Here is a 21,480-nt window from a genome sequence, read left to right as displayed (position 1 = left end):
CCAACCTCCCCAGCGCAAACCTCTGCCCCTGACCAGACCCTGGCTTTCGTCAAGACCCCGGGCAGCATTAAATAGTATTCACTGTCAGGCATCTTGAATGGCTTCGTTAGTTCGGAGCGCCGGCCGAACAATTAATACCGATGCCAGTAACTTGGCTTTATCTTCATCCACACATGTCATTGGAGACCCTCGTTCCTAACGCCCTGCCAGCCAGCATTAGAACCGAATGTTGACATTAGCTCACGCCCCAATAGAAAGGCATTCTACACCCATCAGGTTTGCGACTTCAAAACTGCCGCTTCCTGAAAAGCTCTAGACGCGGCTATGGATATTATGAAGAGGAACAGCCCAAGCCGGTGGCTTTATGTTATACTAGGTCCAACCTTGGTTTTCCTGTGTTCACTCGACTTGACAGACCTTCCCCAGTTATGTGTTCTGGCATTGCACGGTGTCGTACCTAAACCTGACTGCGCTATTGATTAATACACGATGCCCAACATCAATGTTGAATTAACAATCAACGGCGAGCAGAGAGGCTCGGCTGACGCTTTGATGCCATACATGCCCTTGGACTCTTGGAGTCTAACAAAGCTGCTTGCCACGCGCCGACGTGCTGGATTGACTACAGATAGCTCAGCCCACTTTCTGTAACCGTACCGTATCTCTTCCTGGCTCACTAGTTGGCCAATGCATCGCTTCCCGTCCCTCAACTTCATCTGGCGCTTTGCCTCGACGGAATCATTACCGTCCTGTTCGCTTCTTGGCTTGGTGCTTCGACAGGTGGCCTCACTGGACACGGCATTTCCAGGTCTGGACTCACTCCTTTTTTTTTTTTCCTTTTTCTTTTTCTTGCTCCCGGTTCTTCTGATCTACGTATTAAGTCATCAATCTTCAGGGGATTAACCTTGAGATCACATCCCCGTTGGTCTCCTCCCTTTGCCTCTTCAGGTTGCTGGAATAACCAACAACAATTCGCATCTGCATAGATATCCGTACCCCCGTTCCAATTGTCCGTCTAGCTTGGTTCGCTACCCCGATCCCTGGTTGTCAACGTACATATGTGCATCATGTGTCCCTTTTCACCAAGTTTCCGTCTTCCGGTACAGTACTGTAATTCTGTATCGTAGGGTTACTGAGCAGTCTGGCACTAAATAGGTGCTTGTGTCAAAGACTTTCTTGCCGCACCCCTCCCCCTCGACTGGGCGTTGAACACCACAATAACCTCCACAACGGGCATCCACCAAAACCACGGTATCTCCACAGGCACCGAAGTACATACTCAGGGCCCTAGCCTAGCCTAGCTCGCTCGCCTGGGCTGGACTGGGCTGGACTGGCTTGCTCCATCGCGCAAGTCCTTACTCACGACAAGGCACGACAAGACGAGACAAGACAAGACTCCATTGTACCAGTCAGATTCAGGTTGAGCTCCCCGTACACTTACATCTACATTTGCATCTACAATACAGTACATCTACATCTGTCTCTTTCGTCCTAGTCTTAGTCTCAGGTGTCTCTTCTGTCTTGGAACTGCATTCTCTTCCTAGCACGATCACTGCGTTGCTACGTATAATCGCTTTTCATTGTTATCCTGGCCGCCTTGCTTGCTAGCTAGCTTGCTTTTCTTTTCTATACTGCCCTTCTTGCTGTCGTTCCCATCTCTTCGGGACAGCCGATATTGAACCCAACCAGTCGGCGCGGGCCCGACTTGACTACGGCGACTCTCTTCGTTCAATGTCTCGCTCCCTTGTTCGTCTTGATCTTGCCTTACACCCCCACTATCAAATTCAAAAAGCACCCTTGGCCGGTTAATCACGACCATTCTCTCGGTGTTCAGCAGAAGCAAAAACCTGGAGGCTTACTTACTACCTACTCCTTTCTCTTTCTACTACACCTCCTCCACTACTTCTTCTACCGACAACAAGACCCAGTCGCCTTCACATATTGTGTCTAATTGCTTCTGCGCCAAAGAAAAAGTGACGCCGGTGAACTTTCGGCTCATCTTGCGAGACCAACGCAGGCGGAGAATTCTGGTTATGAAAACCTACCGGAATCCTTGATTTACTTAGCAGCCACTCTAAACTGAGCCAGGGTCCCTCTGCCCTGTCACCAACCCCGATCCATCCCAGCTGCATCTCAGTCGCGCTGCCACCCAGAGAAGCCTTTAGTGCATACATAGTCGCACAAAAACTGACCTTAGGCCACCATACAGCCTCTGTCTACAGTTCAATTACTTTTGTTCACGGCCTGCCGGCCAGCAAGGGGTCCGAAGACACTTACTCACCCGTCCTGCCTCGTCCGGCTCCGCCTCTCAGGTTCCGGTCTTGAATCTCTGCGGTTGGCCGCCTCCGTCTCGACCTCCCAACTGCACGGCTTCATGCTGTATCACCAGGACTACTCCAAGATCCCATCTTGCAGTATCACGGTGCAGCATCTCGTCTTACGCCTCCCTCGCCCTCACACTCGCTTGTCGACTTCTGGACCTTGACTCGCTACTACTACGATTTTGTTCCATCTCATCAGCGTACTATCTCGAACATTCCGAATCTCTTCTGTTTCTCTGCCACATCAGCTTTGCAGATCTTGGAAGCGGGGCAGCCTTTCTTTCCTCCCTGATCAACTTCAACAACCTTGCAACTCAAGACTTGACAGATCTCGACGGTTGAGAAATTGCCAAATTGACGAGCAGATCTATTCCTGAAGAGTCTGCATCTTAACGCTTGGTGGTGGTACCTGACAGGTGGTTGTTTACAAGAACTCAATGCAGCCCACCCCTAACCCATATATGTCAAACCTGCAGCACAACGATCGACGTTAAGTTCAGCCCAACAAATTGTCTCTCAATTGTTGCTGGGTGAAGGTTGGAGTGTTCGTCTGTCCAGCCAACTGATATTGCAGCAATTCTGTCTCCATGGTCATCAAGGGACCCCTCTTCGATACAATCTCCGTCCCGCTCGGCCAACGCCGTGGTATCTCAGACCTGGCGCAAGTCGCCCTAGACCTGACGAGGGCTTCAGAGAGTGCAAAAAGCGACACCATTGCTCGATATCGAGCATACCCCTCTCCGCCTATGTCAGGATCTCCTCCCCTTCCCCCGAAACAGCCTCAGGACAGTGGTGATCGTGGGCAGCCACCAGTGGGATACTCAGCTCCCAGTCACCCAGATCCTTATTGGAGTAACTTGAACCAACAACAACAACAACAACAACAACAACAACCAATTGATATTCGAGGGCCGCCCAACATGCAGACTGCGTTACCGAGACTGTTCCAGCAAGGACCTCCGGACGCCTCACCATATCCATACCGAAGGCCAGACGATTCCGCATCTCGGCACGGGTCGTATATTCAGTCCGGCGCACCATCCATACCCCAACAGGCTGGTTATGCCCCTCCATCAGTACCCGGAGCCCCTTCGCCGTATGCTTCCTCTGCTCGCCCCTCGATCATGGAGAATCAACCAATGACTTCCCCAAAGTCGCAAAGGAAAACCAAGGGCCATGTTGCTTCTGCATGCGTCCCCTGTAAACGAGCGCATCTTCGGTAAGGCTTCTCCTCTATTCATCCATCAGCTCTACATACTAACCTTCCAATAGCTGCGATGGTATGTTTTCAAACGATCCTTTTTTGGCGGGTTTGTCCTTTCCCTGCCCTCGTCTGTTGTGGATGCGACCAAGACCTTACCATGTTGCCCCAAATGGCAGGGCGTTGGTGGTGATAGAAAGATATGAGTAGCTGGCAAACATCCGGTGGTGTTCTGGCATGGTCTGTCTATTGCTCGAGACGACATGGGTCCAGGTCCAATCCACCTCTGCTGTTGAGGGTTTGATGTCGGCATAAATTTGTGGCTAACTTCTGACTCTAGCGCAACGTCCGTGTTCGAGATGTATTACGAACGGAAAGGAAGAGTCTTGTGTCGATGTTCAACATAAGAAAAGGGGACGGCCACGGTTGAGAGATGATCGCGAAACTCGCTACGATCCATCGAGGTTCCCTCACCCACAAGACGCTACAGCGAGACGACCACTCAGCATATATCCATCAGGAGTTCCAATGGGACCTGGGTAAGACAAAACATATATACTGTCGACCACTTTGGGCATGCGCTAACCGTTCGAAATCAGAGAGCATATGAACCCACGATTCCCCGAGCGAGCGCACAACATGGAAGCTTCCGCCTACCCACCACCTCTACCGACTGGTCCTCGAAACGCCGATCCCGTTGCTTTTTTGAATATGAAGATGGATTTTGCAAAGGCATCACCTGCCTTTATGGAGGCTATCGGCCAAGCAGAGCTTCAGGGACAGAACCTAGTCGATGTGGTCGTACTAACAGAGAGGGAGAAGGTGGCATCGATTCGGAGCCAGTTGATCGAAGAACAGACACGAAAGGAGCCGAACTACTTGCCGCCCATCCTTGGTCGACTTGACCGTATTCTCCAGGGGCTTGGCTTTGGAGCGGAAGAAATTGGGCGATTTCAGCTCGACCGACACGAATACCTGACCTTCAGAGCTGCCGACGGCCAACCTAGGCAGTACCCCATTCAACTTGGCCTTGCAAAGGAGGGTACGATCTACTTTATCGTCATGGTGCTCAACGTGCCAATCCGCCATGCTTATCCTCTACCATCTTCGCCTGCTACAAGAGAAGCGTCGCATGCGTATTCGTCTCAGCCACCCACCCCACAGTCTGTGTACAGAACACCCGCTCCACCTGGGACTCCTTTCGATATGGCAAGAGGCCGGTTCAACGAAGCACCGCTGGTATCTCGTCCGGCTTCAGGTCTCTCAATACATCTGCCTCCCAGTACGAACCCTGGGATTGCCCCTGGCGCAGCATCGTACGCGCCATCACCAGGTCATACGGAATATGGAGGTCCGCCGCCATATAATGTTCCCCGAAGCGAACTTCCTCCTGCGACTGCATATCGTCCTCAAGCAACATTTCAACTTCCACCTATCCGGGCCCAGCCAGAACAGTCTGGATCGCGGCCTACTGGAGAGCAGAAATGGACACACGAGGATCGACCGACGCGGGTTGATATTGGCGGCTTGATCGATAAGCCTGACAAGCCAGACCAGTCGCGATAGAGCTGCTGTTGATCTGAACTCGATTTTTGTTTGTCCTGAGTGGTGGACTAGAGACAAAGATGGGGTGTTACGGCTGAGCAAGACGCCCTTGCATGGCACATTGTTTGATTTTTATTACTTCGATTTTGATGCGATGGGATCTTGCGTCGATGAGAACACCACGTGTACCATATCCCTGTTGTTATGATTGTGTCTTCCATGTTATTTTGCTTCTGTGAACGAGATAGCCCGGTTGGAGGGTGGCATTGTTGAGGGCATACGGCGCATTCGCAGCCGGCGGCGTTAAGGATGACAGGATGATGACTGGCTGTACAAGTCTAGAACATCCAAGAAGTTAAGTGAATTTTGAGTCGATGCAGGCTATTGGACGGATGTGTATGATTGAGGAACCGAAAGACGAGATGCATTGGTACATTGGACGATGTGATGAGTTTGAGCGCTGAGGCTGGTCGAGGAAATGTTATAATGGGAGCGGATAACTATAGAAGTCAGATGACGTGAAGCAGCGTTGATAAAGTAGAAGAACGAAAGAAGCCAAGCTGAGCAGCAAGAAACCTTAGATGGGTGCATTTCGGTGCAATTGAGATGTGTGATCCGACGTGCTGGTGACACAGAGGCGAAGCAAGCATGGTGGTGGAAGTTGTGTATGACAGTGCGCACAGCAATGGACAAGGATCCCAAAGCCAGTTGGAACCAGGAATAATGATAATAGTGTACGATATTGGAAGAGGACGATCCAATAAAATTACGCGATGGCCGACCGAGTGTCCAAATCTGGCTTGTCGGTTCATATTATACTACCTTATGCTGGGTAGTATAGTACAGTACTGTATAGACATCATACATGATGCAGCGAATGCATGTATCGCTCGTTTTCGCAGGGGGTTCCTTGGGGGCGTGTAAATCGAAGAGACGATCAAGTTAAGTTCCCGCCCGTTCATCCAGATTATTTTAATTCTCCGAACCGTTTGATCTTCACAGAACGTCCGCGTCCGCGCCGCCCGCCCCTCCAGAACCAGGAAGTTTTGTATTCGGAGGATAACCCGGCCCCCCGATATGGATGTGTGGCTGTGGCGGTGCTTCTATATACACTCTCTACGGTGTTATGCAAGGTAAGTACCTGTTTGTTAGATCTACATGACGTGCGTGACAGGATCAACAGTGTTGCATTTTATAGGTAAGAAAAGAAATGTTATAATGAATCTTTTCAATCTGATATGATCTACCCTAATGCCTGTGATATACCGAACTTGATGTGATGATCTAACGTTGTATGAAGCAATTTGTCTATTCCCAAATTCGATGTGCGCCCTGTTTCGCAAAAACCAATAATACCCATAGCCAAACAGTGAAACAATAACGCAACCAAGGATTCAAATCATCTATGAAGTGAAGCTCGATTGTTGGTACATTTCTCGTCTTGCGACGCACGATTTCCATCGTGTCTTGTCTTTGTCTTCATCTTTGATGCACCCAGTCTCTTTCTTTTTTGTAAGTTGGATAGCCCGCTTGTTGTTCCCGGTTCAGATTTATCGAGCTTGGGATGGTCTGGGCAATTGAGCTGGAAGCTGGGCACCCTCTCTCCACATGAGATCGATCTCTCGGGTCAGATCGTCGCGGCCCACTGGAAATTGGACGTTGCCGTTGTGGTTATTGCTCATGTCACTGACAGCGTTACGGTGGTGATCTCCGGCGTCGGCGCCGGCGACAGTGGGGTCGGAGACGGGGCGTGGAGAGCGGGTCCGGTTCGAGGAACCGTGGGTGGCTCTGTGAAAAGAAAAGGAGTCAATACGACATTGCATGGGAGGAAAGTAATGAAAGGGAAAGAGAACGTGAGATGGACTTACCTGTTTGAAGAATGAGAGGGAGGCATACTGAAAGAGGTAAGGAGGGTAGTATGTGAAGGATCTCTGATGGGATGGTAACTTTGCAGGGTTGATGGTGATCAAACAAAATAGCAAGAACTGTAGTTGTTGCTGACTGGGGATGGGGACTTTAAGTAACAAATTTCTGCGAGAGCACCCGAGAGTCAAGCGAAGCAAGTTGTAAGTGATAATGGTTGGTATCCGGGTAGTAAAGAACTGTAGACAAGATGGCGGCGTCCCATCTTTATAGACCGACGTCGTGACTGGCGAACTGCCCTGCGAACCATTGCCTTTCTGTAGGTACCGTACCTTGCATCAGTTTAGGAATACCATCTTGTCACTGTCACTGTCACTTTCAACCTTTTCGCATTTAGGGGAAGTAAGAAAAAACGAAATGGATATACGCTAATGCATAGGTAGGTTGTTGATTCTTGCTAAACGGTACATTGCGATCTGGTCCCCCAATTCACAAAGTGCATGTACAGAGACCCTTGCTTGTCTTACACAGGCCATCCATCCCATCTCTTGAAAAGAGCCTAATAGGCCCAGGCTTACAACTAGGCGGCTTTACTGCGGTGTGCGGGTGCTACGGAGAGGGCTTATTTAGCTGCTACTTTTCTGCGCAAATCAGAGAATGATGCAGCGCATTTGCGTGCTCATGTTCCTGCATTTGTGCGCCTACATTACAGAATCAAGTACAACACCATCATGTGCGCCTTTCACGACGATACCTTGGCCGTTGAATTTCAACGTGAGTGCACAGACTTGTGGCAAATTCCTAAGTTTAGGTCGTCGACGTGGCAGATGAGATGAGACAAGTTGCAAAATACAAACGAAATCCCTGGCGCGTAGTAGTTTTCTCTTCTGTTTCCCCTTCTCACGGGCGTAATTCGCGAGATCTCAGGTGGGTAAGGTACAGTGCTGCACCTAAAGTTAGCCCAAGGCAGCCAGCACTGAAGAAGAGTAAGAGACCGAATTGGGATAAGATACGCGTAATAGACAAAACAATTGTTCGTATCTCGCAGTCTTCGACTCAGTTCCACGTGAAAACGCCAAGGTACATTAAAGTGATGACGTCCAGGGCGCGCCCGGCCAGTCAAAGTTGGGTCACCTGGTGGTTTAGGATGAAAGTGAAAATGAGAGAAGAATCATGGAAGCATCAACCCCTGAGAATGAGGCTTGGTCTAGAAGCACCCCTGGCCAGTGGCAGAGCAAAGAATCTTCGAGAAAGAACTAGATGTCATAGAACCTAAAGATGGGAAACTGGATTAAGAGGCAGTTTAATGCTATCAGCCTGTGTCATGAAGGAGGCAGTGTTGTAGGTTGAGAGAATGCCCATCGAAAAGCCTGCGGCGCCTTACATGCCCGGAGATTTAGTGAATCATGGCTGTGCCTACAGTACTACACCCACTAACAGCATCACAGCCCGTACTGCGATTCACAACCTAAACAATGGCCCGTAGTTCCAGGACATGGGACGAAAGATGACGCAAAATGGAAATTCAGGAACGATAACCATTATTTTACGCTTGTTTTGCCTTACCGGGCTGAACTGATTAAACTTGGCCCCCGTGAATCAGCCCTGACTTCATTCAACCGGGTCTTGCTCAGGTTGACGGGCTTCAATTGCACCAAGTACTTGCTGACCAGACCGAGACTCTCAAGTTTGGTCGCCTTACGCGCGTCTATGTACGTTGACACCAACAAATTCACGGAAACGAAATTGACGCTTTTCCAATGACTCGTCATGTTTCCTCAAAAGTAATTCCCCTGATCGGGCCTGGACACGCCGTTGAGTCACAACCTGAGGCGCCCCCAATATTGCAACCGTGAATGTCAGGTTAGCACAGTACATACAGTAACACCGCCCTCTGCACTTGTCATTTTAGGGCGAACAGAACCCCTGTCCTCTTTCTTTGTAAATGCAGTCAAAATAAATTAACCCGGATTTATTCGACTGGCATTTGATTACCTAGCGTTACATACAGAAAATACATTCAAGGCACATTTGATACTGACCGTTTCGTTAAGATGGATGACGGGGAAGGTGCAATGTAGTGGTACCGATCAGTCACGTGCTTCCGCGTCAATGTCAGCGGTTTGCACATCACCCTGTGAGGCCTTCGACATAGGAACACTCTATTGTTCGCCTGTCCTTGTCCCGCATGAACCGTTCTCCTCGCCTCTTCAGCGTATCGGATTGAAGAATAAATTGCCGACATCATCGTTGATCACTGTCGGTTTCTGAGCGGGTCGTTAAAGGCAGAAATGGGACTAAACACCTAAGTTAACGCATCCGACATGAGAGAAGAGAAATCTATTCTACCGCATGACCTCAAAAACCTGTGTCACCCTTCTTTTCGCCTATTTTGAACCGCAGATTTCTTGAAAGCCACGTCATAGGTTTACACATGCGCCTGCGTTTGGCGGCTTAATTGCTGTAGGCTGCGAAATGGCGACAGACGCAGACGTTGATATGGGAGGTGTCCCAAGCGCCGATGAGGTTCATAATGTCGTACCAAGTGGCACAAAAAGGAAAGCCGAAAGGTTGTCTGAAGGGTCTGGTGCGCCTCGCAGAATCAAGGTAGGCCCAAATCGAGGCAGTTTCTCACCAACGCCTCACGCATGCGCTGCGCCTGGTTCAGCCCGCTAACAGAACTCAGGCACTCGATCCAAATGTAGTCAACAAAATTGCGGCCGGTGAAATTATTGTGGCTCCTGTACATGCGCTCAAAGAACTCATTGAGAATGCCGTTGATGCCGGTGCTACATCTCTTGATATCCTTGCCAAGGAGGGTGGGTTGAAATTGCTCCAGATAACAGACAATGGCTGTGGCATCCAAGTGAGTATACTGACTTCGCCCCTCCAACTAATATCGCAGGGCTAACTTGATGATAGAAAGAAGACTTGGCCATCCTTTGTGAACGCCACACAACATCCAAGATCTCCACCTTTGAGGACCTGTCTGCCATCGAGACATATGGCTTCCGTGGTGAGGCGCTTGCCAGTATCAGTCACATTGCCCATCTTACCGTCACAACCAAGACGAAAGATTCGGACCTTGCATGGAGGGCACACTACCATGAAGGGAAACTCGCACCAGCAAAGCCCGGTCAGTCAGCAGAGCCCAAGGGTGTGGCAGGCCGCCCAGGGACACAAATCACAGTGGAGGATCTTTTCTTCAACCTAGGACCCCGGAGAAAAGCCTTTCGCTCTCCATCGGAAGAGTTCAACAAGATCATAGACATGGTTGGTCGGTACGCTGTGCACTGTAAAGGGGTTGGTTTCACGTGCAAGAAGGCGGGCGAAGCCTCGACGAATCTGTCAATCCAGGCCCACGCTACCGTTATTGACCGTATCCGTCAGATACATGGTAGTGCCGTGGCAAACGAACTTTTGGAATTCTCGGTTTCTGAGGCTCGATGGGGCTTCAAAGCTGACGGTTTCACGACCAACGCAAACTACTCAGTTAAGAAAACAACAATTTTGCTTTTCATCAACCACCGATGTGTTGAGTCGACTCACATCAAGAAGGCAGTAGAGCAAACCTATGCCAACTTTTTGCCAAAGAGCGGCCACCCCTTTATTTATCTAAGTCTTGAAATCGATCCAGCTCGAGTAGATGTCAATGTTCATCCCACCAAGCGGGAAGTCCATTTCCTCAACGAGGATGAGATCATTCAATCAATATGCGAAGCGATCGAGGCCAAGCTCGCTGCAGTCGACACGAGTAGAACATTCATGACACAGACACTTCTTCCTGGCGCAAAGGCCACTGAATCTACTCCACAAAGCGAGGGCGACGGTACCCCTAGCAGAAGAACTCCGGCGTCAAAAAAGCGAAGATATTCCAACGATCTGGTAAGGACGGATACGGCTGAACGGAAGATCACGTCCATGTTTGCTCGAGCTGGCCCAAGCGAGTCAGCAGGCTCGATGGATCAGGCAGCTGATGTTATGCCTGCCTCTGAACCCCTCGAATACGAAACGGTAGATCGCGAGATTGTCCAATGTCGGCTGAACAGTGTAAAGCAAATGAGGGAAGAAGTACGGGAAGACATACATCTTGAACTAACCGAAATTTTCGCCAACCACACTTTCGTTGGTGTTGTGGATGAACAACGCCGGTTAGCAGCCATACAGGGGGGCGTCAAGCTGTACCTCATCGATTACGGTCGAACTTGCTACGAGTATTTCTACCAATTGGGGCTCACAGACTTTGGCAATTTTGGTACCGTCAAATTCACCCCTTCATTAGACCTTCGCGAACTGCTCCAGACAGCAGCTGAGATGGAAAAGAGCCTAATCACCTCACTAAATGAGGATTTTGAGGTCGAGGCTCTGGTAGATCGGGTGGCAGACCAGCTCATTGAGCGTCGCGAAATGCTTCTCGAATACTTTTCCCTTGAGATCTCGCCTGCTGGCGAACTCATTTCAATGCCGCTACTCATTAAGGGGTATACACCACCTCTTGTTAAGCTTCCTCGCTTCCTCCTCCGCCTCGGACCTAGTGTTGACTGGACAGAAGAGAAAGCTTGTTTCGATTCATTTCTGCGAGAACTGGCAACATTCTACGTTCCAGAGCAACTACCAACTTTACCTGGCGACGCAGACAGTCTGCGAGAAGAAGTCATCTCAAACGAGCTGCGCGCCCGTCGCCAGCACGTAAGACATGCTGTTGAGCATGTGTTCTTTCCGGCCTTCAAAGCGAGATTGGTGGCGACCAAATCGCTGATGGAAGACGGAGTGCTCGAAGTTGCTAACTTGAAGGGTCTTTATCGGGTTTTTGAACGGTGTTAAAAGGATATACTGTTACTTCATATTGGAGCCGGCGATTATTACTACGGGTTAAGTCAATTTCTTGAAACCATACCATATGGGAGCTGGTGCTGGGATCGGTACAATCAGATTACAAGAAATTCAGCGCAAGAACAGTTTAGGAAGTTCACATATGATGAATCACGTTGTGGGCCAAGATAGAGGTGCAATATACAGGAGTCTCTAGGAATCAGAAAATCAATTGCTTTTATTTAACCATTTACGCCTCTGGCTTGTTCTTTCGCTTGTATGTTAAGAAACGATTCAAGTTCAATACGGCCTCATCGGCACGCAGACGCAACTCACTGCTGGCACGCTTGTCAATGGCCTTGACCATGGCGCGGACCTTAGGAAGAGCCTCGTCTAGATGCTTCAAGAAGTCGTTCTTCCAGAAAACTTCCTTCTCGTAAGAGTAGCTCTCATCACCGTAGATATCAAAGACTTGGTTGAGGGCCTCGACTGCATCGGCAGTAGGTGTCTCAGGCAGACCAGCAAGGATAGTGATCAGGAAAATACCGATATCCCGGTTTCGGTCAACAGGTGCGGGCTCAAGAGCGAGTTGTCCGAGGACACCGATGCACTTGACGCTGAGGGACTGGAAGGGGTCCTCCATATCCTGAACAGCGGATGAGCCCTTTGTGGCTTGGTACAGGGCGATGAAGCGACGGTGCTCAGCCGCAAAGGGCGTGTTGGGTCGACCTCGAAGAGAGCGGGCAACACCCCAGGCAAGGCTGGTGATGTGGGTTGCAAGCTCGATATCAGCAGTGTCAGTCGCCAAAATAGGGGCGATGACCTGAGTCCAGAGAGCGCGACCCACGGGATCCCAGGCGTTCTGGATAGGAGCGTTGTGGGCGTCGGCGAAGTCGATCAGGGAGACGGACCAGGCAATGTTGTTGAGAGCAGCGAGGGCGTGGCCTTGCATACGAAGGGACGTATCATCAGTGGGTGAAAGAGAAGCTATGCGGATGAGTTCGGGGAGGGCGTTGTCGATAAGGGTCTTAAGAATAGGGAGGTCGTCGATGTTGCTGTCCTCCTCATTTCTGTCGGCACCAGTAACCAATTCCATATCAGCCTCGAGCTCATCGTCATCCATTTCCTCCTCCTCTTCGCCTCCCTCTTCCTCGCCATCAGAAATATCCTCATCAGCATCAGCCATATCCTCGTCATCCTTGGCCTCAGGCTTTTCTTCCGTCTGGGGCTTAGCCTCAGCTGTGTTTAGTGTTGTTCCGATGGAAGCAAGAATTTCGAGGGCGAGCTGCTGGTACTCGAAGGGGTTCGCCCAGCCGACTCCGTCAGACATCTGACCAGGCTCGTAAGCCTTCAGAGCCTGGGAAAGGGTGGGAATCAAAAGTGAGTTGTCGGCTCCAAGAGCAATGTCCTGGTCTTCAAGCGAGGAAAAGAGGTTGTGAAGAACACCACAAGCGAGGACACCATCGCCGTTAGCCGTTTTGCGCAGAGATAGCAGGGTACCGTAAGAGCGGTGCTGTTTGGTGTTGACAACAAGGTCAGAGAGCTGCTCGTTATCCTCGCAGAGGATCATGAGGCAAGCAAGAGCGTCGCTTCTTAGTGAGACGATCTCAGGGTTGCTGGCAAGCTCGTCTGAAGTGAGCAAAAAGAGAAGGCGGATGATGGTGGCGTTGCGGGAGATGGCTTCAAGGATGTCATCTTGAGCCTCGGCGAGAGCTGTGAGGAGGGAGATGAGTGATGAAGCGATGCTGAGGATAGTTTCTTGCTCGGGCTTTGAACGTTTTGAGAACTCCAAATCCTTTGACAATAGAATCTCAGTGACCTATTTTGATATCAGCTTTTGTATTTTGATCCTGAGGCAGAATTACGACATACCGACTTGACAGCGAACTCAATCGCAGTAAGAATATCAACACGGTAAAGATGAACACAGAAGTCAGGCTCCTCCTCCTGCGCAAGAACCCTCAAGATACCCCAACCAGCAGCACGGCTCTCAAGCGCAGCATCAGTAAGAGTTTGCGTGGTGATTGTATGCACAATCTGCTCTCGCAGGAGCAACTTGCGACATCTCTCATCCTGAATAATGTTTGAGACAGCAGCGGCAGCGGCAGCGCGAGACTTGGGGTCGGCGCTCTTGAGGTCGTTGATGACGGGAAGAATCTTTGACTCTCGCAGGGCTGCAAGTTCAGGGTCCGAAGGAGGCTTGACAGTTTTTGAGATGGGGTCTTTGCGGGCAGCGTGGCCTCTATTTCTGCGAGACTTGCCCATTTTCGATTATTTTGTGATCCTTCTTGTATCCAATATGAGAAAGATTGTTATGTGTGAGTATGAGTAAAGTATGGTCTGCAGCTAAAAATTTACATGAATATTTTGCGACGGCGAATCGTGCCCCACCATGAAAATGTTCCGACCTGAACCTTCCATGACAAGGATTATTTAAGCTCACGACCGCATGCAATGTCTTAGTCTAAGAATTAATGGTTAAATGGGATTGGATGTGTTATGTCTAATGCTTCTAGAATGTATTCAAGTATGAAGCTGCCAAGACCGTTTAACTTTATTAGCTACTGTAAGGCTGAGCGTTTCTCTAAAGGTGGTACATGAAAGCATGGCATCGAATGGCACTTGGCAATAGGTAGTTGGCCTTACCAACACCATAAATGGCAGTGACATTGTGTGAGATATTCTTCAGTGTTGCTGGGGGACAATTGATTGTGATTGTCAACATTGAAGATCCAGCATCCAATTGATTCTTAAGAGTAGCCTTCCAGGTAGTGCCACTTTAGTACAGAACCTGAAACTCACTGGGAGCTCTCTCCAACCACTGTAAGAGTTACAGATTGACGGCCCGCGGGTAGTAAAGCAAGCACGAGCCACGCTGTACAGAACCCAGCAAACAAGGGTCAGCGTCACTTCCGTCATCTTACAGTTCCAGTTCCCCAACTCCATTCTTTAATTATCCTAAAACCCTTCAACTCTCCAGATTGTTTCTCTTTAATCCTCTTTGCTCTCCCACTGCGATTGATTCCTCCGCATGCTCACCGTTGCATGATCTACTTATCCTTCCTCACGCAGTTGAGTTCGCGCCGCGCCGACAAGCTACAACCGGTAGCATCCATGAGCTCTACCGTTTCGCTCCTCTTCGACTGTTGAGCTCGAATATCAACCACAATGACACCGGCGCGAGGCAGAACGAAGGCGCGCTTCTGGGCAGGCGATGAGGAAATGGCCAATAAGAAAGATGACGACCTTGGTGTCCCCGGCCATCATTATCAACCCAGACCCGGTACTCATTGGCAATCAACGCCCCGCGCTCCTCGTCGCAGCTCCATCGGTCGCCTTATAGCATATTTCGTCTTCATATTGATCCTCTTTTTCTTCGGCTACAACCTCTTCTCGTCATCTTCGAGCGGTTCGACCGATAAATCATCAGATCGCCCGGTACAGTTGGGGCACAAGCAAGGCCATGTATATTACAAAGGACCTCTCAAGTTCCCCGAGCTTGCGGATACGTTGCGCAGTATTCAAGGGACCGCTGGCAGTTATGAACGAAACAGAAATATTCTCTTCACTGCCTCCAGCATCAACAGCGCCAATACTCTCCTGCCAATGGCTTGCAAGATGGCGTCGCAAGAGAAGCACTATGTTCATTTTGCGCTTATGGGTAGAGACGAGATCTCAATCAAGGAGCTTCTCCAAATAAACGGGATCGACGAAAGTTGCAAGCTTTACGTTCATGGTAGGAAGAGCTGTTTCAATGGTTTCAGCTCCTTTACTGACTGCTTTCATAGATGCCCGCACTGACTTTGCCTCTACATCATCTGAGATGAGACTGAGACTCGCTGCGCTTCGCGCATTCTGTAAGACCCCAAACGGCGATGTTTCTCGTTTGCGCTCTTGTCTAACGTCAGATCATCTAGACTACATAAATAATTTTATGCACCCTCAAGCAATTATTGTGGACTCTACTTTTGCTGAAGACGATTACTTCCTCCAAGCGGCACGCGATCAGATTCGTGCGACGAGATCCGCGCTCATAGAATTGCCAGATAAGCCTGAAACTCGTCTTGCATGGATCTCAAATCTGGACGCCATGGCCTTGTCTGGTAAGTGCTTCTCTTTTTCTCTTAGACAAAATGCTTACTCGTATATGTCAGCTTGGAACAAGGTGCATTTCGATATTCTAATTCAAGCACCCCCTGTTGGTACTGCCAACCTGCAGAGACTTCTCACTTCCCTACGTAAAGCCGACAAGAGTGCCATAACAATCCCTCAACTTACAGTCGAACTGCCGCCGGTTGTGGAGAAACCCCTGGCTAGTTTCCTGTCTAACTTTCAATGGCCTTCTAAGGCTTCTGGCGAGCTACCGCAGTCGGAGATGCTCACGCTCCGCCATCGAATTGCTTCGCGCAAGATAGATGAAGAGGAGAGTTCAGTTCGATTTCTGGAGTCTTTCTGGCCGAGAAACCCAAGGCAAAGCCATGTTCTTGTCTTAGCGCCTCATACAGAGGTTTCACCGCAGTTCTTCAACTGTAAGTAGTGCATTGACACGCCAACTCGGTAGTACTGACCTTTCTAGATGTCAAGTACACTATGCTGCATAGTCTGTATTCTCATTCGTCAATTCTCCAGGACTGGAACGAGAATATCATGGGCATCAGTTTTCAGTCTCCCAAGACACTCCTCGATGATACAACACCTTTGGCTGTTCCAGTTGCCGATGCCAAGGGCGAAAAGGATGGCGCCAGCCCGTTCTTCTGGCAGGCTCCTACTAGCGACGCAGTTTTGTTCACTGGTGAAAAGTGGGTTGAGCTCCATGGTTATGTCTCGCGCATACTGGAAAAACAGCAAACAAGAACAGACACCCCAGCTTTCTTGGCCAAGAAGAACACAAGCAAGAAGCACCCGGCATGGTTAGAGTATGTTCTTCAACTATCACAGCTTCGAGGATACGTGACGCTCTACCCAAGACCTGAGACAGCAGCAACGATACTGGGTGCGCACAGCGATTTGCCTAATACGCCTGAGGAGTATTTGGGCGAAGAGACTAGAAGTCAGGAGAATGGAGAGGCGGACGAAGCAACATCCAGGTTCGACCCTGCTTCTCCCATTGATATGCTAGCGACATTACCTCGTGAGGGCCAGTTGCTATCGCTGGGAGAGCTACCACTCGTTTCTTGGAGTGGAAAGCCTACGACACTTGAAGAACTAGAGTCGACCTCATTAGACCTTACAAAACAGTTCCGTCAAGAGGTTGGTGAATGTCCACCCGCTGTTGTCGATGAGGAAGATGAGTTTGGACGACCTCAGCGTAATTCAGACGCCAGCGATCTCTTCTGCAAGAGCAAAGATGCAGCCAATGCAGACACTGTGCCTGAAGCCAAGGGAAACGGGGAATCAGCATAATGAAACGCGATTTAGCAGCCGGGTTCAGGAATCGGGCGGCTCTCAATTTTTCACTTTTTATAGTACGGAGTTTTGCGTGGTAGGTTTGGAAGCTCAGGCGCTATGTTTGGGCGATGAAATATGTATTGATACAATGTCAATGTTTCTTCTGAAAATACATGTTTGCGTTAAGCATTGGAGGTTGAGTCACGGACTTTGGCAATGACTAGCAGGATGATACACGTTCCTATGATGGATACAGCCGTGAGACTGAATACCTGAGCGTGACAATTTAGAACGACCACTCAAACATTTAGTGGATGGTGAGAAACTTACCGCATGTGTCTTCCAACCAATCTGTACGATGGCCGCCCGGTTACTGTACCTGTTCACGGTTCCTACGTATGTCAACGACTGTGCACATACTTTCTCTTCGGAAAACTCACTTATATAGTTTGCCATTCCGGCACAGAGTGTCATGACAGAAAGAGCCCAGAATATCGTACCGAGTGGCTTCGCCATGCGTAGTTCCAACGGTGTAGCCTCATTCTTGAGATGGAATGAGAGCGTGATGGCTACTGAGACGATAGCCATATAAACCGATAGTCGAAGATATGAAAGAAACGCTACATCACAAACACATAAGCCTATTGTAAGTGATGAAGCATGAGAATGAGCGTGTACTTCTCTCGTTGGCGCAGTGGTCACGCGCATCACTGCTTTCGTTCTCAACTACCAGCGGACCAAAGATCGGCCAGTGAAAGAAAGGCCGTTCGCCCTCACTGCAGATATTAGTCCGTTTTTGAGGTGAAGCAAGCATTTTGGTGTCACGTACTCTAGTTCACTGAAATCAATAGGTCGAACCAAGTTCTGGATGGGCGCGCAGCATGCGTGTACAGTGAGATCCTCATCATCGATGTTTGCATCAGGAGAAGTCATTCTATGAGATTCTGAATAAAGATAAAGAATCGGTGATGTTTATAAAGATGTTATCTTGAGACAATATGGGCATGTGAGGTTGAGATGTAAGTACCAGGTGATTGAGTCTGGTTGGTTGATTCCAAGATTTCGGGGCTATCGGGCGGATGGTGCAATTAAACCGATTGCCGGGGCCACCCTAGACCAGCATTGTCAACAACAAAGATACATCAATTGCGCGAGTATTAAGTCATCTCAGTTGAATCAAATGGTTCAATCTTTTCAATAGTATTCTTTGTCTCGTTGATGGCGTACCAGGATATTTTAATTCCGTCTGCAGGTTGCGGACGACAGATTTCAGGTCTGATACAACATGAAGCACTTACACACGTTCATCAACGGTGAATATCATTTGCTCTAGAAACCCCAAACCTCATACCATCTCTTCTCATCAGTCCTTAATGGACCATCAAGTCTTCCAAATCTTGCTGCCTTTCCAGTATTAGCCTCAGGAAGACACAACCACTCCCTGACAACATCTGGTACCTCCTCCTTAACATGCGCAATACAAATCAACGCCTGTTGGTCAGAGAGACCTGGGATCTTGACTTGACCAGACTTTGAGGCGTCACTATCGATAATCTCTTCGCCTCGGTATGTCTTGGCCTCTCCTTGCTCAAGGAATAGTGTACATTTGTCCCGTACCGCGTCGTCCATACCGCTGAATGCTTCATCGAGAACAACGACATCTGGGCTCTTAATCATGGAGCGGATGAAGAGTGCAACTCGTTGGGCACTGAATGAGAGACCGCCAAACATGTAATCATCTGCCCAAGCAAGGTTCTCGTGGGACACTGAAGAATAACTTGGGTGTAACTCAGATGCAAACCACCGAAGAGCCGCCTCGACCTTTTCCTTTGCAGCGTCATCCAACTTTGGCTTTGCGCGGAATGTTTCTGACCATGCATTCTCGATGACCTGGCGTATAGTCAGGTTTCGTGGCATATGCTGGTGAACTTCGGGACTAGAATGCCCAATCCTTGATTGAATATCCCAGAAAGTGAGCGGTCGTTGACCAGAGCCAGGCTCTGGAAGACGGGATCCTCCAAATAACCTAATGGGAAGGGAATAAGACTGAGGGTGGTCAGAGCATAGTAGTGAGACGATAGTCGTTTTGCCTGATCCATTAGGACCGAAAACACCCCAACGCTCGCCACGTCGAACCGTCCAAATCAAGCCATCCTTAGAACCATCAGCAGTTTGCTGCGTCCAGTTACCCAACGCAACCTTTCCGCGATACTGGACCTTACAACCATCCATCTCAACGAGAGGCTCAGCATTGTGATTTCTCGGTTCAAGCTCCTTGTATGATGATTGCTCTGTATGATCTGAGGCCTCTGTAGAGGCGACTGAAGGTAACACACGACCAATGTCCACAAGTGAATGGAGCGGCAATTTCTCATCCTCAACAAGACCGCCCTTGCGAACACCACGTATGTACTTCTTGAGACCATCAAGGACCTCTTCTTTAGGGCCCATTGAACCCACTTGGCAGTCAGTTCTCAGATATACCAAGTGAGTGATCCAGTCAGGTAAGGGGTCCTGTGGCCTCGCGCTCAGAACAAGACGGGGGCTGGCCTTTTCAGCGAGTGAATGTAGTAAAGGGCTCAATCCTGATACTGTAGGAGGATCCAGTCCCATAAAAGGCTCGTCGAGTAGCAATACTTCTGGTTTGGTAAGAAGTGCACGAGCAATACGTGCTCTTCGACCTTGACCATTGCTAAGGAATGAAACTGGGAGATCAAGGAGGTTTTCCAGCCTCAAGTCCTTGACGATCCGAGACAACAGGTCGGATGATATGGAAGCATCATCATCGCCTTCCGTTTTCATGGGATTCAGCTCTGTGTTCCCTAAAAGAAAGTCCCTGAGCGAAAAGTCCGTGATCTCACGCCTAGACTCATATCTCGCTGATAAGTATGCACTTGTAGCAGCACCACCACCTAGACCACCACCAGTCTGTTCTGCATCAAAGCCCACATACTGAATGGCCTTTTGCGGCGTGCGTAAACGCTTGGGGACATCTTCAGTAGCAAGGTATGGATAAGATCTTGCAATAGGTGGCTCACACAGGAATCTTCCTTTCAGAGCCTGTAAGAACGTCGTTTTCCCCGACAGAGATGGACCAACAATGCACCAATTCCGAGGTGAGTTTGATATAGAAGCCAGCTCAAAACTCAAGTCGCTAAAAAGAGGAGGATTTGGACGTGATGATGTAGCGTTTGGGTGATGGCGATAGAAGGTGCCATTGGCGATCCGAATGATCGGGGGACGACTTGTAAAAGGCCTCATGCTTCCAACCGTTTATTTCTGTATAGTGAATAAACCATTGTATATGGTAAATAAAAAGATGTTATCTTGAAGCGAAGTCGGAATCAATAAGTAAGTGACGATGTCTACGTGGGTCTTAGCATCCATTGGCGGACCTGCAGCTGTCTCCCCGGAGCCGGGAAAAGAAAAGGTACGTACCCTCCACCTAATTGGAAGCAACGCAACGCAACGCCAGCGCAAGGCTGCCTTGACCTTAAGCGGGAGCGGGAGCTGGAGCTTTCATCATCAGCCACCAAAGAGAGAAGTCATCCATCAACGTCGCGCTCATCTCCACCACCGAATTAACTACGAACAATACACCGATCGGGTTATAGCGACGTGTATATCCTTTACCGAACCACCTTCTACATAAAACCAACCCTCACATCCGCCAATATGGTAAGCTTCAACACCATCCATCTTCAATATCATGAGAGCTAGCTAACCGCCATCCTCCCCAGTCTCAAGCAATGCGCATCGTCCCCGGCAACTCCAACGCCCAGACATACACTCACATCTCTCACACATCCTCCGCTCCCTCCGCCCCGGGCATCCACGATACTCTCCGCCACGGTGTCGGCGCATCCCCCTTCGACTCCAAGTCCACACCCTCCTCTGCCCACCCTCTTGAAGCCCGACTGAAGAACTGGGAGGCCACTCAGGAGTCTCTCAAGATGGAGACCCTTCGACGAACCTACGGCATGGCTGAGCCTATTCGACGTGGTATGGAGCTCAAGATTGTCCAGAACGGCGAGTGGCGGCCCATGGCCCTCGGCAACGGTCTGCCCAGCGTCCACGAGGATATTCTTAGGGGCCGCGATACTACCATTACTTGGGAGGACGTTTACAAGGGTGACGAGACAAGAGCCGTGGCTGGATTCCATGATGAGATGGAGAAGAAGCTCAAGATTCAGTAAATATGCAGCTTGTTTCACGATGAATGAGACATCCACTCATCGCCTTGTACATCCACGGGTTTTCAGAGTTAGAAAGATTAAGAACGTCAGAGACCACCATGCGGACTAACTCATGGAAGAATCTTAGAATTCGATTCTTTTGATCAGACAACAA

At 49.5% G+C, this 21,480-nt stretch overlaps 7 protein-coding genes across 7 annotated transcripts; 4 read left to right on the top strand and 3 right to left on the bottom strand.

Moving 5' to 3' along the window:
* Nucleotides 1–2,908: 2,908 nt before the first annotated feature.
* B0J16DRAFT_322948 (uncharacterized protein) lies at nt 2,909–5,088 on the top strand (the record flags this gene model as incomplete). Its single annotated transcript, XM_046125741.1, has 4 exons — nt 2,909–3,540; nt 3,594–3,601; nt 3,863–4,061; nt 4,122–5,088. 4 exons carry the CDS (start codon nt 2,909–2,911, stop codon nt 5,086–5,088), a joined length of 1,806 nt encoding a protein of 601 aa, XP_045980044.1.
* A 4,525-nt stretch (nt 5,089–9,613) lies between these two features.
* On the top strand, nt 9,614–11,754 carry B0J16DRAFT_273048 (histidine kinase-like ATPase; the record flags this gene model as incomplete). Its single annotated transcript, XM_046123623.1, has 2 exons — nt 9,614–9,796; nt 9,853–11,754. Coding segments are annotated over 2 exons (2,085 nt in total), but the record flags the coding sequence as incomplete, so codon positions are not given.
* Nucleotides 11,755–11,873: 119 nt separating this feature from the next.
* Nucleotides 11,874–14,076, bottom strand: B0J16DRAFT_171494 (uncharacterized protein). Its single transcript, XM_046122426.1, has 2 exons — nt 13,615–14,076; nt 11,874–13,561 (listed from the first exon to the last, which is right to left on the bottom strand). Exons 1-2 carry the CDS (start codon nt 14,005–14,007, stop codon nt 11,993–11,995), a joined length of 1,962 nt encoding a protein of 653 aa, XP_045980042.1. The 5' UTR covers nt 14,008–14,076; the 3' UTR covers nt 11,874–11,992.
* Nucleotides 14,077–14,673: 597 nt separating this feature from the next.
* B0J16DRAFT_171462 (uncharacterized protein) lies at nt 14,674–17,238 on the top strand. The gene is made up of 5 exons (XM_046122425.1): nt 14,674–15,478; nt 15,531–15,599; nt 15,660–15,845; nt 15,897–16,271; nt 16,319–17,238. The coding sequence occupies exons 1-5, from the start codon at nt 14,911–14,913 to the stop codon at nt 17,143–17,145; spliced, it is 2,025 nt and encodes a 674-aa protein (XP_045980041.1). The 5' UTR covers nt 14,674–14,910; the 3' UTR covers nt 17,146–17,238.
* A 74-nt stretch (nt 17,239–17,312) lies between these two features.
* B0J16DRAFT_387294 (uncharacterized protein) lies at nt 17,313–18,063 on the bottom strand (the record flags this gene model as incomplete). Its single annotated transcript, XM_046131662.1, has 5 exons — nt 17,313–17,402; nt 17,461–17,522; nt 17,571–17,750; nt 17,809–17,906; nt 17,960–18,063. 5 exons carry the CDS (start codon nt 18,061–18,063, stop codon nt 17,313–17,315), a joined length of 534 nt encoding a protein of 177 aa, XP_045980040.1.
* A 232-nt stretch (nt 18,064–18,295) lies between these two features.
* On the bottom strand, nt 18,296–20,463 carry B0J16DRAFT_346973 (uncharacterized protein). Its single transcript, XM_046128514.1, has one exon. The coding sequence runs from the start codon at nt 20,389–20,391 to the stop codon at nt 18,460–18,462; it is 1,932 nt and encodes a 643-aa protein (XP_045980039.1). The 5' UTR covers nt 20,392–20,463; the 3' UTR covers nt 18,296–18,459.
* Nucleotides 20,464–20,636: 173 nt separating this feature from the next.
* Nucleotides 20,637–21,480, top strand: B0J16DRAFT_308551 (proteasome maturation factor UMP1-domain-containing protein). The gene is made up of 2 exons (XM_046124880.1): nt 20,637–20,808; nt 20,871–21,480. The coding sequence occupies exons 1-2, from the start codon at nt 20,806–20,808 to the stop codon at nt 21,324–21,326; spliced, it is 459 nt and encodes a 152-aa protein (XP_045980038.1). The 5' UTR covers nt 20,637–20,805; the 3' UTR covers nt 21,327–21,480.

The sequence above is a fragment of the Fusarium flagelliforme genome (genome assembly GCF_020744385.1).
Source record: "Fusarium flagelliforme strain FIESC 12 MPI-CAGE-AA-0113 chromosome Unknown B0J16scaffold_6, whole genome shotgun sequence".
Classification (NCBI taxonomy): Eukaryota; Fungi; Ascomycota; class Sordariomycetes; order Hypocreales; family Nectriaceae; genus Fusarium; species Fusarium flagelliforme.
The sequence above is the reverse complement of the archived record's forward strand: the minus strand, read 5'-3'. Positions and strand labels throughout refer to the sequence as shown.